The 17,404-nt window shown below is 40.3% G+C and overlaps 4 protein-coding genes across 8 annotated transcripts; 2 read left to right on the forward strand and 2 right to left on the reverse strand.

Annotated features, from left to right (window-relative positions):
* Positions 1-256: 256 nt before the first annotated feature.
* LOC117790590 (SWI/SNF-related matrix-associated actin-dependent regulator of chromatin subfamily B member 1) lies at positions 257-1,915 on the forward strand. 2 transcript variants are annotated; one of them, XR_004617992.1, is made up of 3 exons: positions 257-681; positions 748-1,687; positions 1,755-1,915. XR_004617992.1 is itself a non-coding variant. In XM_034630072.1 (2 exons), the coding sequence occupies exons 1-2, from the start codon at positions 410-412 to the stop codon at positions 1,586-1,588; spliced, it is 1,113 nt and encodes a 370-aa protein (XP_034485963.1). In that variant the 5' UTR covers positions 257-409; the 3' UTR covers positions 1,589-1,915. The 2 variants fall into 2 exon arrangements, 1 of the variants encoding a protein (XP_034485963.1); XM_034630072.1 differs by having other exon boundaries at positions 748-1,915.
* LOC117790589 (histone deacetylase 3) lies at positions 1,899-3,694 on the reverse strand. Its single transcript, XM_034630070.1, has 3 exons — positions 3,239-3,694; positions 3,087-3,175; positions 1,899-3,025 (listed from the first exon to the last, which is right to left on the reverse strand). The coding sequence occupies exons 1-3, from the start codon at positions 3,394-3,396 to the stop codon at positions 1,962-1,964; spliced, it is 1,311 nt and encodes a 436-aa protein (XP_034485961.1). The 5' UTR covers positions 3,397-3,694; the 3' UTR covers positions 1,899-1,961.
* A 422-nt stretch (positions 3,695-4,116) lies between these two features.
* Positions 4,117-17,093, forward strand: LOC117790311 (biotin--protein ligase). 4 transcript variants are annotated; one of them, XM_034629721.1, is made up of 12 exons: positions 4,117-4,552; positions 4,737-5,068; positions 7,101-7,257; positions 7,332-8,257; positions 8,315-8,466; positions 9,598-9,754; positions 9,825-10,028; positions 10,313-10,498; positions 10,561-10,710; positions 10,772-10,915; positions 16,029-16,360; positions 16,419-17,093. In XM_034629721.1, exons 1-12 carry the CDS (start codon positions 4,411-4,413, stop codon positions 16,594-16,596), a joined length of 3,060 nt encoding a protein of 1,019 aa, XP_034485612.1. In that variant the 5' UTR covers positions 4,117-4,410; the 3' UTR covers positions 16,597-17,093. The 4 variants fall into 4 exon arrangements, with proteins under 4 accessions (XP_034485612.1, XP_034485613.1, XP_034485614.1 ...); XM_034629722.1 differs by having other exon boundaries at positions 9,616-9,754; XM_034629723.1 differs by having other exon boundaries at positions 7,101-7,113.
* LOC117790312 (kinase suppressor of Ras 2) lies at positions 11,556-15,798 on the reverse strand. The gene has a single exon (XM_034629725.1). The coding sequence runs from the start codon at positions 15,468-15,470 to the stop codon at positions 12,447-12,449; it is 3,024 nt and encodes a 1,007-aa protein (XP_034485616.1). The 5' UTR covers positions 15,471-15,798; the 3' UTR covers positions 11,556-12,446.
* Positions 17,094-17,404: the final 311 nt, after the last annotated feature.

Genomic DNA, 17,404 nt, shown 5'->3' on the forward strand with positions numbered 1-17,404 from the left:
TTTTTTAGCTAGATCTGGCTATTTTCAGAGTATATGCAGCACTCGGTTAACAGTGCTGCCAGTCGAGTTATTTTAATCACAAAAATAGTCGAAATGTGGAAATATTTTAAAAAATGCAAAACTAAAAAAAAAAATGTATAAAAAAAATTATACATTTATTGTTTATTAAAAATATTGGCTAATTGAAAGAACATGTAAAATTCAAAATATTCCAATATTCAAAATTCATATTGCCCACACTATATTTATCGATATATTTACACAAAGCTGGTCACCCTAACGACGCCATGTCTCCGTTTGCATGAAAAAATTTTGTCTGCAGAAAGTGGCCGATAAAGTTATTAAATAAAAGACAACAAATAACCGCATTTAGCAAAACGTAAAGAATAGGAGTATATAAGCTAAAAAGATGGCGCTGCAGACGTACGGTGATAAGCCGGTGGCATTCCAACTGGAAGAGGGCGGCGAGTACTATTATGTGGGCTCCGAGGTGGGAAATTATATGCGCCACTTCCGTGGGATACTTTACAAGAAGTATCCCGGTATGACACGAATTGTCCTCTCCAACGAGGAGAGGAAGCGTCTCGCTGACTCTGGTCTCAGCTCCCACATACTGGCGAGCTCAGTGTCGCTGCTGCGTGCTGTCGAAGTCGATGACATTATGGCCGGCAATGATGAAAAGTGAGTTATTTCTTTCTTTATTCTTGCAATCACAAATTAGTTAATAATGTTAATGTGCGGTTTTAGATATCGTGCCGTTTCGGTAAACACCTCGGACACACCAGTGCCGCGCGAGAGCAAGTCGAAGAAACAGCCACAGTATGTACCAACAATGCCCAATTCAAGTCACCTGGATGCAGTGCCTCAGGCCACGCCCATCAATCGTAACCGTGTGCATACCAAAAAAGTGCGCACATTTCCAATGTGCTTTGACGACACAGACCCGACAGCAAGTCTGGAGAATGCTGCACAAAAGGAATGTCTTGTTCCCATACGCCTGGACATGGAACTGGAGGGACAAAAGTTACGCGATACATTCACATGGAACAAAAATGAGAACATGATAACACCCGAACAGTTTGCCGAAGTCCTGTGCGATGATCTTGACTTGAATCCCCTGCCATTTGTTCCAGCCATTGCACAGGCCATACGCCAGCAAATCGAAGCGTTTCCCAACGATCCACCCATTCTGGAGGAAAGCTGTGATCAGCGCGTCATTGTGAAACTAAACATTCATGTGGGCAACACGTCCCTTGTGGATCAGGTGGAGTGGGACATGTCCGAGAAGAACAACAATCCCGAAGAGTTTGCCATCAAGCTGTGTGCCGAACTAGGACTTGGCGGTGAATTTGTTACGGCAATTGCGTATAGCATACGGGGCCAGTTGTCTTGGCACTGTCGCACCTATGCATTCAGCGAGGCTCCATTGTCCACCATCGATGTGCCCTTCCGCAATCCGAGTGACGCGGATGCCTGGGCACCATTCCTAGAGACGCTAACCGATGCCGAAATGGAAAAGAAAATACGCGATCAGGATCGAAATACGCGACGCATGCGACGTTTGGCCAACACAACAACCGGCTGGTAATCAATACAGATTTGTTGCTATATTGGAATTCAATCGCTTATTTCATAATATATTCTAAGGCATTGAACACTTTTAATAGTGTCTCAACTAAGAGTAAGCGAAATCAACGTTCGTTTTTCAGCTCTAGTAATAGTGATTATAAGTAAATCGAATATTAATATTGGCGAGTTCTTTCGAAATATACTTTGATCAATTTGTAATCACTATTAAGCAATCGTGTATAAATGTTGTATGGTACAAACTGCATTCATCTCAGTCCAGTTTCGCTCGGCAATATCTATCTATAAATATTAATAAATACATGTCTGTGTCTATTTTAAAGCCAAATGTGGCAATCTATTTGTTATTTTCTTTAATTGTATTCTAACTTATCTTAACCTTCTACTGAATCTGGCTTGTCCTGATCTTGTTCGCCATCATAAAACTCGTTTTTCGCATCGACTAGCTTGTCCTCCTCCGCCTGAGACATGCGGACATCTGGATCGGTTTCCTCCCTCATGCGCAGCTCCTCCAAATCCACATCCGGTGGTGTTTGTACCATCTGCACACTGGGCGAGTGCTGACACATTTTCAGATTCTCATACACATGCTTAACAATCAACTCCAAATACTGTTTTGAGTTAGCATTGTCTTGCCGGGAATTGATATCGGGATGTAACGTGAAGTCTGGAGCAAAGAAATCATAGTATTCCGTTGCGGGCAAATCGTTAGCTATCTCCTGGTCCACCAACAGAGATGTTTCGTGTGTCCAGCAGCGTGCCACGTTGCGTAGTGTATAACCACCACCGCCCACTACCAAGGTGGGCACATTTAGCTCCTTGACGAACTTGACGCATTCACCATGTCCCCGAGTGCTTAGCGAGAAGCAACCAAGACGATCTCCAGCCAACGAATCGGCGCCACATTGCAAGACAATTGCTGTAGGTCGATAAAAGTCCATGATGGCCGAGATGATCGGCTTAAACACTTGAAAGTAGCTCTGATCATCGATACCCTCCTTGAGGGGCACATTAACACTGTAATATCGCCCAGATTCGGCACCAATCTCATACATATCACCCGTGCCCGGGAAGAAGTAGTTGCCGTACTTGTGAAATGAAGCTGTCATCACGCGATCCGTTAGATAAAATGCCTCCTGTACTCCATCGCCATGGTGTACATCAATGTCAATGTAGAGAACTCGCGGATGATATTTAAGCAGTTCCAGGATGCCAATAACAATGTCGTTGACATAACAAAAACCAGAGGCTTCAAACTTCTTGGCGTGATGCAGACCACCCGACCAATTAATGCAAATGTCGCTGTGATTGTGGTTCAGCTTTTGTGCGCCCTCAAGTGAAGCTCCCGTATACATGGCGCAGAAATCAAACAGTCCGTCAAAAACCGGACAGTCCTCTCCAACGCTAAAGTGCGCCAAATACTTGGTATAAGCCACGGCTGTAATATGTAATGTAGACAGTTAAGAGAGTGCTGTTAGCTGGTAGCATGTATCACTTACAGTTGCATTGTATATTTTGCGGAGTCACCTGCTGCAGGTAGGCGATATATTCATCACTGTGGAACCGCAGCATATCCTGTGCACTTGCTCTGGCAATAAGGCAAAGTTTATCCAATTAATGAAGTTTTAGAATGGATGTGGCAAGCACTTACTTGTACGGCTGATAGATTTTCATCTTTTTATGCAATCCATAGTTCATAACCAGACTGTGAGTGACCGCCAAGCGTTGCGGTTTCATCGGATGCCCCGCGCCGTAGTGAAAATTACCCACATCAGCATTGTAAAAGTACGAAACACGTCTTTCCGTCATCTTTATATCGGCTATAAGCTAATCGCAGTCCAGTACCACTCGAAAACCGGAAGTATATGGATTTTTGCATATAGCACAATACCCAAAACAGCCACAATAAACAAAAGACGCCTTGTTGTGGTCAGCTCGTTTAAGCCCAATAACATGCCGTCGCTCTCGAAGTATATATCAGATTCGTGCACTGCTATGTCTTATGCGGAACGTGCTTGTGCTTTATGAAGATGCTCAAGCTCGCAGATATTGTTTTTTATGTGTATTTTCGTACACAAAACAGTAAATAATTCAATAAATCCTTCGCGACCGGTGTGCCATCTTGATTTTTATTACAATACAATTACAAATATAGTAGCAGTGCTGCCAACTTGTCTTAATAGTAGTCATGTCGCAACAACAAACGGGCTGGCAGGCTTGGTTTTTTGTTTAAATTTTAGGTAAAGCAAATTGCAGTAAAATAATAATTTGATAAAAATTAAAAAATTGCATTAGTTCCAAGCTACTATTTTTGAAATTTTACCTAAATTGGTACGACCTGCAAGATCGAAAATTTCTCTAGCAATCGAACTTTGAAATAGCCAGAACTAGCTATGGTATATCTGATGTGGTGAGTATGCTTCTGTTGAGCGAGGTGAAGTCTTTTGGCGGAACAGCTGTTCATTACGTTTCACTGTGAATGACTTGCATTCTTATCTATCACCCTTCTCTTATTGATAAGCTTTTGACGGAAGGCGTCGCGTCGCGCCGAATGTGCGTGTGAAAGTAATCAACAATAAATGTCATGGCATAGGGATATGTGAAAACTGTGTCAAACAGTTGGCAAGGAAGCGCGAACAAGGCAGAGCGCTCCAGCAGTGATAAATGCAAATTCAATTTGCACTCAAATTACGACACGGCAAATTGATTTTATAAAATCGGCAGTGACAACTTGTGTGTATTTTGTGTTGTCTGTCTAATGGACATGATTGCAAACTGAAACTGGTGTGCAGCCGTCGTTGTTAATCGTTTTGTTAGTCCAAAATGTTAACACTCTATTACGTGAGCGCCACTTTTGTGCAATCCTGGCGCATTCAAAGGGCATGCAACAAAATTGCCGAGCAGTTAGCGCAATCATCGAGCATTGCATTCTACGCGCTTCAACCGGGCAACGATGATGGCTTCGGTGAGTGACATACATTTATTTACATAAATATATACAGTGAGTCAAGTAATTGTACTTATTTTTTGAATACAAAAATTAAAATCATAAATGATAATTTTTTAATTATGCCAAAATAATTTCTTGACGAACTGTATATAATTTGATAGAAGCAACAACTAATTCTTGTGTATTTGGACGAGTGCAGATCCCACATTTGCCAGCTCGGAGCTGTGTGGTAACCGTAATGCGGCCAAGGTCACGGATATATTGTGGTTGCGTGGCAACCAACGCGGTTGCTGTCTGCGTCCATTGCAAGCGTTGCAAATTACGCCATGGATTAGCTTCCCCTCGGCGCCTAGTCTTTTGCCCTTTGCCTATGCCGCCGAGACGGCAACGCCAACAACAACGCCAACGGAAGCACAACCGCAATCCAGGATTACTTTGTCATCCGATAAGACGCAACACTTGCACTTGCTAGTCGAGTCACAGGTCGAACCACAACGAGAAAACAGTGCACCACACACCACAATGGTGCGGGTAAGTTGCCGGTAATACTTGGACTGCTGTTCTTCGAGAGAAACAACAGCTTGTTTAGATGTGGAGGTTTTGCAGATTCCATAAATCATATATACATAATATGTAATACATATGTATTCTTCCATAGGAATGATCGATCCAAAAGATAGGTTAAGTGTTCAAAAACCTGACAAACTTCCAACTGTCATAGATTCAACTAGATATTGATTTCGATACTAAGGGTCCCCCCTTTGAAATTTCGAAAATTCAAAATTTTAAATCTCAAGTTTTCACTTTTAATCAACTCCTTATATCGTAATTAGTATTAAACAACACTTTAAACTTGATTCTGAGGCCTTTCATATTTTTGTTAAAAATCATGTGAAATTGAACAGAAATTTGGACTTGTAAAGTGGCTAAATCCGCAGTCTGACCAACTTCAAAGTGTCATAACTTGATCAAAACTGAACCGATTTTCAACCGGATGTCATTTCGATCATTATTTGGTATTTCAATTCATTCTGCATTCAAATTTTATTAAATTCTTAAAAAAAAATATTTTTCTCTAGGTTCTACTAGATATTGATTTCGATGCTAAGGGTCCCCCCTTTGAAATTTCGAAAATTCAAAATTTTAAATCTCAAGTTTTGACTTTTAATCAACTCTCTATATCGTAATTAGTATAAAACAACACTTTAAACTTGATTCTGAGGCCTTTCATTTTTTTGTAAAAAATCATGTGAAATTGAACAGAAATTTGGACTTGTAAAGTGGCTAAATCCGCAGTCTGACCAGCTTCAAACTGTCATAGCTTGATCAAAACTGAACCGATTTTTAAGCGGAATGCCATTTTGATCATGATTCGGTCTCTTAATTCATACTGCAGCTACATTTTTTGTATTTAGAAAATTCTATTATTTCATTCTGAATTTAAAGTTAATTAATTTCGCAAACAAAAATTTTCCTCTAGATATGGGTTTAGATTTTAATACCATAGGGTCCCCCCTTGGAATTTTTTAAAAATGAATATTTAAAATCTCAAGTTTTCACTTTTAATCAACTCCCTATAACGTAATTAGTATAAAACAACACTTTAAATTTGATTCTGAGACGTTTCATTTTTCTGTAAAAAATCATGTGAAAATTGGGAAATATTTTGACTTGTAAAGTTGCTAGTTCAGAGGCTTGAGCAACTTAGAACTCACATAACTTTGACAAAACTATACCGATATTCAAGCGGAATATCATTTTGATCATGGTTTGGCCTCATTATTCATTCTGTATTCAAATTTTGTTTATTTAGAAAAATTTTTTATTTTTCGACTATCGAAGCCTAGGATAGTAAGGGTCCCCCCTTTGAAATTTTGAAAATTCAAAATTTTAAATCTCACGTTTTAAATTTTATTCAACTCTTTTTATCGTAATTAGTTTAAGACGACATTTTAAACTTGATTCTGAGGCCTTTCATTTTTTTGTAAAAAATCATGCCAAAGTTATGAAATATTTTGACTTGTAAAATTGCTAGGTCAGAGGCTTTAGAAACTTTGAGCTGCCATAACTTTGGCACAACTTTACCGATTTTTAAGCGGAATGTCATTTTGATCATGGTTTGGCATCTTAATTTATTCTTCATTCAAATTCTATTAAATTCGTTCAAAAAATTTTATTCCTCTGGATCTAGATATTTATTTGATGTCAAATTTATTATAAAACGACATCTTATCATTTTAAAAATTGATTTGGTGCACCGTTACGTACTGGTACTGATTACTGTTACTTAATATTTCAACTTTTTTAAAAATCTTCAGTAAAGTGCAAGGGTGTCAAAACTTCGTGTTAAAGATATTTTTTTGTCTCCTTTTTTTATTTGCTTGCCTTATAGTAACTGACTTGCGTGTGATTACGTGATTAAGAATTACCTCGTTTCGTTTAGTCAATATAAATGTTGTCATCATACTTGTATTTTATTCAATTTTATAACTAAATTCGTGCTGTATTATTGTGTATCCTTCTCATTGCATGTGGCTCAACAATCCTTGGGGTATTTGGTCAGCTGGAAGATTACGGTAAGCTAATTGCATGGAAAATTGACTCCCACCTGGCGGTGCTCATCGAAACGGATATTGAGCATTTCACAAAATTATTGATAATGACATTTTTACAAAACAATTTATGCATAAATGATAACTTGCCACTCCTGAGGATTGAGTGTAAGCCCAGTAGATGATTAGTATTTAAATTAGTTAGAAAATGAATTAATAAAAGACATCCTTTGACTTTGTAGCTGTTGAGCGAGAGGGACAACCTCAACCCTTTGAACTCCTTGCCAATCATCTGAAGCGTCAATCTCGAAATGTGGCTGAAATAAATGCTGAGAGCTGGCAGAAGCACTTAAAGGATCTACGCGCTCTCAGCGTGCTGGCTCATCAGGCAACTGAGTTTGAGACTCAAAAGAATCGGACAGAGGGCAAGACGGGTTTACTTAAACAGGAGCTGGTCAGCCAACGACAGCCAGAGCAGGCAGCTCCAGCAGCTGTGCAAGTCAAGGCGGTAGCTGTTGTAGAGCCCACGACTAAGGCAACATCTCCCGCCAAATCCACGCAACTGAAGCAACCATCGCCAGTGCAAAGTCCATTAAATAAGCACAGTGAGTTGGAGAAGATTGCTGCCACCAAGGTCACACCACGTCAGCAGCCTGTGGAAGTTCAGGATAATACTTTCACGCCTGTTATGGCCACGCCAGCGGCGAAAACTTCAACACCCAACAAGAGCTTTGTGGCTGTCAAGCCGAGTTCTCCTCCACCTACGCCGGCGCCAGCACCAAAGTTAACGCCAACGCCAACTCCAGCTCCAGCAGCTGCTACTTCTGCCTCACGGCCTCGTCCCATTCTGCGACGTAACAAGGATAGTCTGGGCGAGAGTAAGCCCCTCAATGTGCTTGTCTATTCGGATAGTGCTAGTGCACGGGAATCGGCGATTGCAACTCTCCGACAGCTTCTAGAGCGGGATGTGTACACCATTTATGCGTTAACACCACAACAGGCGGCTCAAAAGTTTTGGATGGAACAGACAGCTCTGTTGGTTGTCTGCGGTTCTGTTGCAACGACTGTTGGCCAGATATTGGTTGACTACTTTTTACATGGCGGCAAGGTCTTGAGTCTCTGTTCGGATATTTTACACTTCATCTTGCCCAACTATCGCACAGCAGAGGTAAGACAATCCATTTCATTTGAATATATATTGTACTTTACCCCTTATTTATTGCAGGTGCGGGAGCATGAGTTGGTTCAGTTTTCCTACGACAAATGGCAGAGGGTCAAGATGATGCATCACATCTTTTGTTATCAGCCTTCGCCGGTTAAGAAAAACTTTTCCACGGATAGCGAAGAGTCTACTGGTCAAAGTCATTCGCGTAAACCGTAAGTTGTGCTCTATGTGCTGTTCTAACACGTATTTCCTAAAAACATGGCTATATATATAGTACACTAATATACGCTCATTTTGTGATTTCTTAAGATTTCAAAGTGATTTCACAATATTGTCTTATAAAGTTTCTCTAAAATTGTATTAAAGTGGTTCTAACCAGGGTCCGTAACAGTTATGAGGAATAATAAAAATATCACTTGTTTTTGGACTTTTTATGATCATAGCAAGAATTTCGATTAAATGTGAGAAATTGCGATTTAAAAATTTTTATTTTTAAAAATTCCAACAAAAATGTTGTTAAAAGTTACTTTCGGCTCCTGGTTTTTACCCATATACTTCCGAGTTTAACACTCCCTAAAACGTCTAGTTACCTGAACCAATACGATTTTAGCCATATAGAACTTATTACATGGACAGCTTGATCTTTCATTCCAATGCATGTTATAAATTCGGCTGGGCGAGATACATTTTATTTTTGCTGCATACTTGCAGGCGCACTAAATGAATTCAGTTGAAGAATAAGTATATCATCACGTTCCTTAAAGATAAAACCATTGTGAAATCAGCTGTAACTAATCTTATATCTGAATATTGTGTTGTTTTTCTAAATACTTTGTAACCAACATACTTTTAAGAACTTACTTACTAATTCCAATCTCTTTTGTGTTTCTCAAACGTTTCATGCTCAAATTGGCGTTATTTATGTACTTTTCTTTATAATCAATCGAATTCATGATCTAATATCTGTTGTTTATATGTGTTTTTATTTACTAACTTTGCAAATCTTTTTACCAAATTATCGGTATATTGCACTAACTATATGGAACAAATATCAAACTGAATTCTTTCCCGATAATCTAAAAACTAAAAAAAAAATCTTGATATTGAATGTTTTATTTTGATCCCGGTTGCATTCATTTACTCTTACGATTTTTATTTTCTCCCGTGTGCGATCATTAACTTATTCTCCTTTATGCTCTGTGTGCGTATGTGCTTGTATGTGTGTGTGCTCCCTACTATTATTATCCTACTTGCATTAACAAAAACTAACAAATAAAATAAAAAAACACAAAACAAACCAAACCAAAAAATAAAATCAAAAATACGAAACGAACGCCGCTTAGAGCTCTAGTATGTCCAAGGTCCATGGAACTAAAGGATCTCGCCGGTCAAACCCACAAATTGGATGTGAAAGTGCTGGGCACCGAGGAAATCTGGAACACGCCCAGTTTAATGCTGGCCAACAGCCTGCAAAGCGGTGGCAAGGCCGTCTTCTCACAGGTAAGCGCGACTGTCTCTAGACAACAAATTTACCAAAATAAACATCAACTATTTTTTTTTTTAAATCCAGGTGCATCTGGAGACGAATCCCAGCGAGTTTGAATTTGATGAAGAGAAATTTACAGTTCTGAAGCAGAATGAAAGCACTCGTCTGGAGATCTTTACGGATCTCTTGCGCAAGTATTTGGGAGTGCAGGTGCGGGACAGTGCATCCGCAGATCCAACTGCCACTGGAGTCGTCTTCAAGCAGGCCTATTTCTTGGGGCGACATGAGGTAAGCAGCTGTCCTTTTTGCACCTAATGACTTCTTAAAAACTAGATTGAAAATACTAATTACATAAATGTCGTAATATTTTATATTTTAATATGGATAAGTTTTATTTTATCACGATTTTGACACATTGCATAAATAATAATCAAGTTGTTATCTAAAGATAGGTTTATTAGAGCAAAACAAATTTGTTCATTAAATAATTTTATAAGTCTTAAAATCCAGGAAAAATCTCTTAAACTTTGCAGTTTTGCAGCCTTACTTAATAATCCTTATTTATGTTGCAGTCGAAATTCGAATTGCTGGAGAAGCTACGACTACGTTGCACCGGCACTGAACATGTCATCGTCACGCCCAAGCTGACCATGAAGTTCTGTGGCCAGGATGATAAGACTCCAGTGGCAAACACAAATGTATTACCAATTTTAATACATTCCTGTCCCGATGATTTCTCCACTGTTGATTACTTTGATGTAAGACCTGGCATTGCAGCATTTTAAATAAATATCTAAAAATTTAACCATTTTAATTCAAGAATCTGAAAACGGAGCACATTGGACGCCTGGTGATCTATGCACCCGTCGTCAGCAGTTCAATGCATGTGATCAACGATCTGGAGTTGGTTCATGGCATTGCTGTGCTGCCCCTGCAACAGACTGCAGGCGTAGGCCGCAGTTGTAATCAGGTAATAAATTTAATTTACCTTCTGATTGGTTTTTTTAACACATTTATTTTTGTATTACTAGTGGCTGAGTCCCTTGGGTTGCGCAATGTTCTCCACACAGCTGCACATTGCCACGGATACGGCACTGGGAAGTCGTCTGCCCTTGATACAGCATATTATAGGGGCTGCTATAGTGAATACTCTGCGAGGCCATCCGCTCTATAGGGTATGTGTTAGTGACTAAGGAAATTTCCATTGTGTACCCAATGATTTGACAACAAATTATCCTACATTGTTCTACATTTATCATAAGATCTTTTAAAGTCTTCAAAATAGTAGTATGTATCTGTATATATCAGATTTAGCCTTATAAATACCCTAGTAGCTTGTATTCCTTTCATTTAAGAATATCTATACAGTTAGTCAAGTAATTGTGATGACAAAGCTAAAAGATTTGAGTACTTGAATTTATATTTTTAAAAAATGAACTCACTTTTTTATTGTTTTAACTCGTTCTAAGAACCAAAAGCAGGCTTTTTATCAAATTGAGTTATGTAAATTTTTAATTTTATCAAAACAATTACTTGAAAGTGTAATATGTCAAAGTTTTACTTGTAGTGATGATATTAATAATATTTGCCGTGATATTAGTAGTAGTATTTGCAGTGATCAAAGTGTTAGGGAAAGTAGTAGTATTAAAAGTGTAGTAGTCAGGATTAGTACAAAGAGTAGTAGTATTTGTTGTGATAGTAGTAGTAATTGTAGTGGTAGAAGTTGTAGAATTAGCAGTGACATGTATGTTTGAGAAAAATTTAGATGTGCAATTGCATAAATATGCAGCCAAATTAAACTTTTTATAGAATGAATTGGTTTTAAGTGATAGTTTTTATTTTGACAATTGTTCGTATATTTGTTTTTGTGTTTTTTATGCATGAACTTGTTTGCTATATGCTTACATTTTACAATATACATTTTAATATACATATGTATTTATGTATGTTTTTATATATAGAGCTTTGCTTACACATAATTAACAATTTTAAAATTGCTCACCTGATTTTCGTTTACATTTAGATTTGCCACAGTGCTTGCTTTTCATTTACATATACTATATGTATGTTTGTATGTATGTATGTAATTTGTAATGCCTATAACTACATATATGTACATACTACTCGTATGCATTTTGCTCAATTTGTTTGTTGCTCTTTTAACAGTTAAACGTTGTCTTTTCTTTTGTTTGTTTAATTTAACATTTGTGTTCAATACATATGTATGTGATTAAAATTAAATTATTTTACAATGCCTTTGTAAATTGCTAGAATTTGGATATATGTATTTATGTATATATATAAATATACGTTTGTTTGTCTGTATGTATAGTTTCCTTTTTTAATGTATATATTTACAATTAGCACATGCACATTTGAACTTTGCTTTGAGAGTCGTTAAGTTGCGTTCACACTACTACATACATAATGGGATTAAAGAAGCGAGCTTTGCTCTCTGACTCCCTCTCTCTCTCCTCCCTCTGACTCGCTTTTTTGAGCTTGAGAGCAAGTTTCAAATTTGACATTTTGCACGCACACCAATTACATTTACAGTCACAGAGTTACAGACATGTTGTATTTATGTATTTACATAATGTGTGTGTGTGTGTGTGTGTGCTGCTTACATTTACATATAACATGGAATTGTGCTAATTTAGTAACTGTATACGCATACATATGTATGTTTACATATATGTGTGTGGATGCTCAGAAGACAGACTCCGCGGAGCGCGAGAGATTAACGGGATGCGAGGGACTTCGCGCCAAACGTTTCTTTGGCAAATGCTCCAGCAATGAGAGAAGACGTGCAAAATCCGGCCTGTGTTCCTTTTCGTATGTCCAACACAGCATTAGAAGATCTTTGACATCACGTCCTGACTGTAGATTGGCCAGAGACTGTTTCATTCCACGCCCCACCTGCCAAATGATGGACTCCGCCGGCTGATCCTTGAACGTGAACTCACCACAAATGAGCTCATACCAAACGGTGCCAAAGGAGTAGACATCCGAACAGGATGTAAACTCGAGGCACTCGCCATGCGGCTTGGACGGCAGCAGGGCACGTATCAATTCCGGGGCCAGATAGCACAGCCAGTTTTGTGGAACTCCGAGGCCCATATCACAGTACAGCAGCTTTGTGGAGCTGAAGAGGCCAAAGTCCGTGATGATCACCTTGCCGTTCTCAATGAATATGTTCTTGGTACGCAGATCCTTGTGTATTATATCCCTCGCATGCAAATATCCCATTCCCTGGGCAATCTGTTGGGCAATCAACAGGGTGCGATTCATGGCAAACTTCTCCCGCCGCTGATGGATGTATGTGTAGAGAGTATTCCCCTTGCACAGCGAGGTGACAATGGCCAAATACGGCGGATTCATGCAGGCTCCCATAAAGAGCACAAGATTCTCATGTCGCGTCTTCTTAAAATTGGCCACCTCATTGCGAAACGAGTCCAGCATGTGCTCATCCTGCAGATAATCCTCGTTGAGCAGCTTCACGGCCACATCGCCGTGCCAAAGTGCCCGGTGCACAGTGCCAAAGCGTCCCTGGCCAATCCTCTCCAGTAAATGCAAGTCACCATAGGGTATATCCCATTCCTTGAGCGATATGGAGTTTTGTCTCCACTGACCCGAGTCGCCATCCTCTGTGGAATCCAAACGAACTGGCGTCCGATCCGAGTCGGTGCTGGCACTGCCCGACAAGGACACGGTCTTATCGCTATCGTTGGACTTGTGCGTATCCGAATATTCGCTGGTAAAGGGTATCCGCTTGTCCACGCCAGCATTGCTCAGCTTCCTGGGAAAGAAGCTGCCGCTGTTGACCAGACTCGCTGTATATGTGGCGCTGCTGCTGCTGCTCACATTGGACAGCTGGGAGACCGTCGAGTGGTTGGACATCTGGCTGCCAGTGAGCGAGTTAATATGACCATTTGAGCAGCTGTTGTTGCTGCTGTTGTTGTTGCTGCTGTTGCTGTTGTTGCAGCTGGTGTTGTTATTGCCATTAGTCAGGGATTCAATTGAGGACTCATTGGATATGAGCGTCTGGGCTGCACTCGAGTTGCTGTTGCAGCTGTTGATGGTGACATTGGGAAAGTTGAATTGACTTTGTTGTTGCTGTTGCTGTTGTTGTTGTTGCTGTTGCTGCTGTGCTGGCAATGCTTTTGTTTGGCAGGCGGTGGGCGTGGACAGTTGCAGTTGTTGCTGTTGTTGTTGAAACAATGCCGGACTGCTGGGCGTGGAATTGGTGCAGCTGGATCCCGGTGAGCTGCTGTCTCCATGTCCATGCTGCAACTGTTGCTGCTGCAGCTGCGGTTTTCCCAGCGTGCTTTTCTTTGGCACTGGTGACGCCTTGCTGTTACTGTTACCGTGCTGCGGATCCCACCTGCCCTCCACCTGAGTCTGCCGGAACTCATGAACATATTCGGGCGGCAGACCACACGAGGGCGGCACATGTTGGGCACAGGCCTTGTGGCATATGTATTTGCAGTCGGTGCACTTGAGTCCGTGGGTTAACATCTGCTTTTGACACAATTTACATGTGGCCATGAGGCCAAATCTTCTGCTGAAGCGATGCTTGATGGTGTGTCCCATGCCCACATGTGCAACACCGGGCGAAGGCGGCACTAGCAGCACATTGGAGCTGCTCCCACTGCCAACGCCTCCACCATCCGCCAATATATCCGTGCTGCTGGCCAAACTATGGCTGTCCGGGCTGGGATCTGTGGGCAGTCGGCTACGTGGTGGCCTTGGCGGTTGATCCGTCGCCGCAATATCCGAGGCGCTGCTGTTGTGCATGAGCAGAGTTTGATGCTTCTTGGCGGGCGGTGGTGTGCCCGCTGCTGTTCCGGCTGCTGTGCTGCTACGACTGCGCTGCGGAGTGCCGCTGGCGGAGGCCGAGCCAGAGGCGGGCGTGAAGGGGGAGTTGGGTGGCGACGGTGTCAGTGTCAAGGTCATCTGTGATCCTGTCAGCTGCTGCGGTTGCGATTGCTGCTCGCTGCGAGAACTCGACGTGGAATTGCTGGCAACCTTGGGCTTGTTATTGCTATGCTGATGTGGATGTGGATGCGGATGCTGTCGATGATGGGCACGTGGTGAAGCAGTGCTCGGTGCGAGACCGATATTGCCAACACTGCCCCGATGCATGTGATGCGGATGTGGGCGATCCCAGGAGTCCCAGTGCCATTGCTCTGGATCCACATTGGTTGCTGGCACGCTGGGTCCGCTGCTTTCCAGAGTTGCCATGCATTTGCGAAGATTGTGCAGCGCTTTTGTAAGACGACGCAACTCCTCGTCCAGCTGGTTACTTGGATTATGGGCGAGCAGTTGTTTCAGTTCTTCGTCGCTTAGCTGCAGCGTTTGCTCCAATGTCGTCAGTCGCGTCAGACACACATTCAACGACTCCGGGCTGAGGCCAACCACACGCAGCCATTGCCGTAGTTCGCTCCCCGTGGCCTGATGATGGGGCAGCAACCCATTGGCGGGTATGCGCTCATTAAGTCTCGTCTTGGTCAGCAGCAGCTCGGAGAAGTATCGCACCAGCTTGGACTCCAGGCAGCGTATCTCCTGTTGCGTCAGAATCGCGCTCGTTGCGCATTGTGTGCGCAGTCCCTCCAGATGATTGGCCGACAGTTCAATCATATCCTGTATGATGATTAGATTGCTTTCACTCGTATTGTTGTTGCTGCTGCTGTCTGGCGGCGCAGTCAGCTGGGCGGCGGCGCTGCTGCTCATTTTGTTGTGGCCCGCCCGCCCCCTTCACAGCAGCATAAACTGATTGATTTTTTCAGACGCACTTATGAAGCGTTTGCTATTCAGACGTCATTGACACACATTCTGTCCACTTTAGCCAGCTGCTGTTTCAACTAAAAGCACACACACAAACAGTCCTACTAGACCCGAATCCTCAGAATGCTTCCGCTTTGCGAAAAACGCGATAATTTTTATAGTTTTTTTTTGTGGAGCAGATAGAACAGGCGCTAGTGTTGTTGCTGCACGCACGAAATTTCTCTACATCACAGACAATCGTTCGGATTAAGTTCAAGACGTTGCCACCTGGCAGAAAACGTCTAGCGTTTAAACGTCTGGCAACCTTACAATTCCATTTAAGGGGGGATATTTCGCACTTTTTCAAAAAGCTATGCGCTAGAAATTTAAAATTTTGCATGAATTGCAATGTTTATCAGATAGATATTTATTTATTTATGCCAATAATAATAACTTTAAGTGTGTGACCTTCAGCTTGTGTACACAACTGAATATTGATATACGCATTTTATCCGCTACTTTCAGGTACTTGATATTGCTTTAAAATGGCCAAATGATATTATTGCTAACGGAAACTACAAAATTGGCGGACTAGTCGTGAATACTACATTATTGGGTTCGTTGGCAATTGTGAATATTGGCAGCGGTATTAATCTAAGCAATTCAAAGCCAACCGTTTGTATTAACGGTATGATTAATGAGTATAATGTGCGAATGCCTGATTCTAAATTGCCACTACTGAAGTATGAGCAATTTATTGCTCTAGTTTTTAATGAAATCGAAAGAATTTTGGCAGATGTACAAAACGGAAATTTTGAGACTTTCTACGCCTTGTACTACGAACTCTGGCTGCATAGGTAAAATTATTATGGACTTAAAGCAAATATAATTTTATAATGTTTAATTTCTTTACAGTGAACAAAACGTTAAGATTTGCCTACAGAATGATCAAGAAAAGGATGCTAGCATTGTGGGTATCGATGATTATGGTTTCTTAAAAGTGAAACTAGCAAACGGCAAAATCGAGACCGTGCAACCTGATGGCAATAGTTTTGATATGCTGAAAGGATTAATAGTACCTAAATATAATTAGATAAATTTGCAAAGGAATTCTTATAATACAAACTTATTTATTCTTCTCTATTTTTATGTACACATACATACATAATTGAATTAACAATAGTTTGTATTTTTAGGAGCATTTAGATTCATTTATTATCAAATATCCAAATATACATGTAAACTTAACCTATTTACAAATTCATTCACTTAAAGTGAATGTTGTGCAAAAGCTTAGAATTTATACTTTAAACGGTGGTAAATGCAACCAACTAATATTTTAATTATTTAGCACACTGCCAATACTTTGTGTCTTTCTATATGTATGTATTTCGGAAATAACATAATCAAAAAAATTCAATATTAACCAGTAAAGTTGCAATTCTACCAGTGTTTTCAAAATTTATATATCTTCAATTTTGAAATTACTCATAATCGTTCCTTATTAAATACCAAATTATAAACTAACAGCTTCCCTAATATATGTGTTTACCAGAATGAAGTTTAATAAAATCATACAAACAAAAAAAATGGAAAAATGGCTATTTTTGTCTAGAAAGCATTTCTGCTTTCACTTTTTTTAAATTTTAATTTTAAACTTAAATTTTACATAAAATCATTAATTTATTTCAAAAAGTTATTGCATAATTGAAATTTAAGAATGTAAATATAAATTGTCCAGTGTGGCTACACGCGACCAATACCGCGTTCTAATTAATACTGATTCAGTATTTTTTAATATTCATATTTTGATCACAATATGACCCAAGCCTGCCAGCCCGTTTTTTGTTGCGACAAGACTATCGAATCAAGTTGGCAGCACTGATAGCATTAATATATGA

This window comes from Drosophila innubila, assembly GCF_004354385.1.
Source record: "Drosophila innubila isolate TH190305 chromosome 3R unlocalized genomic scaffold, UK_Dinn_1.0 2_E_3R, whole genome shotgun sequence".
Classification (NCBI taxonomy): domain Eukaryota; kingdom Metazoa; phylum Arthropoda; class Insecta; order Diptera; family Drosophilidae; genus Drosophila; species Drosophila innubila.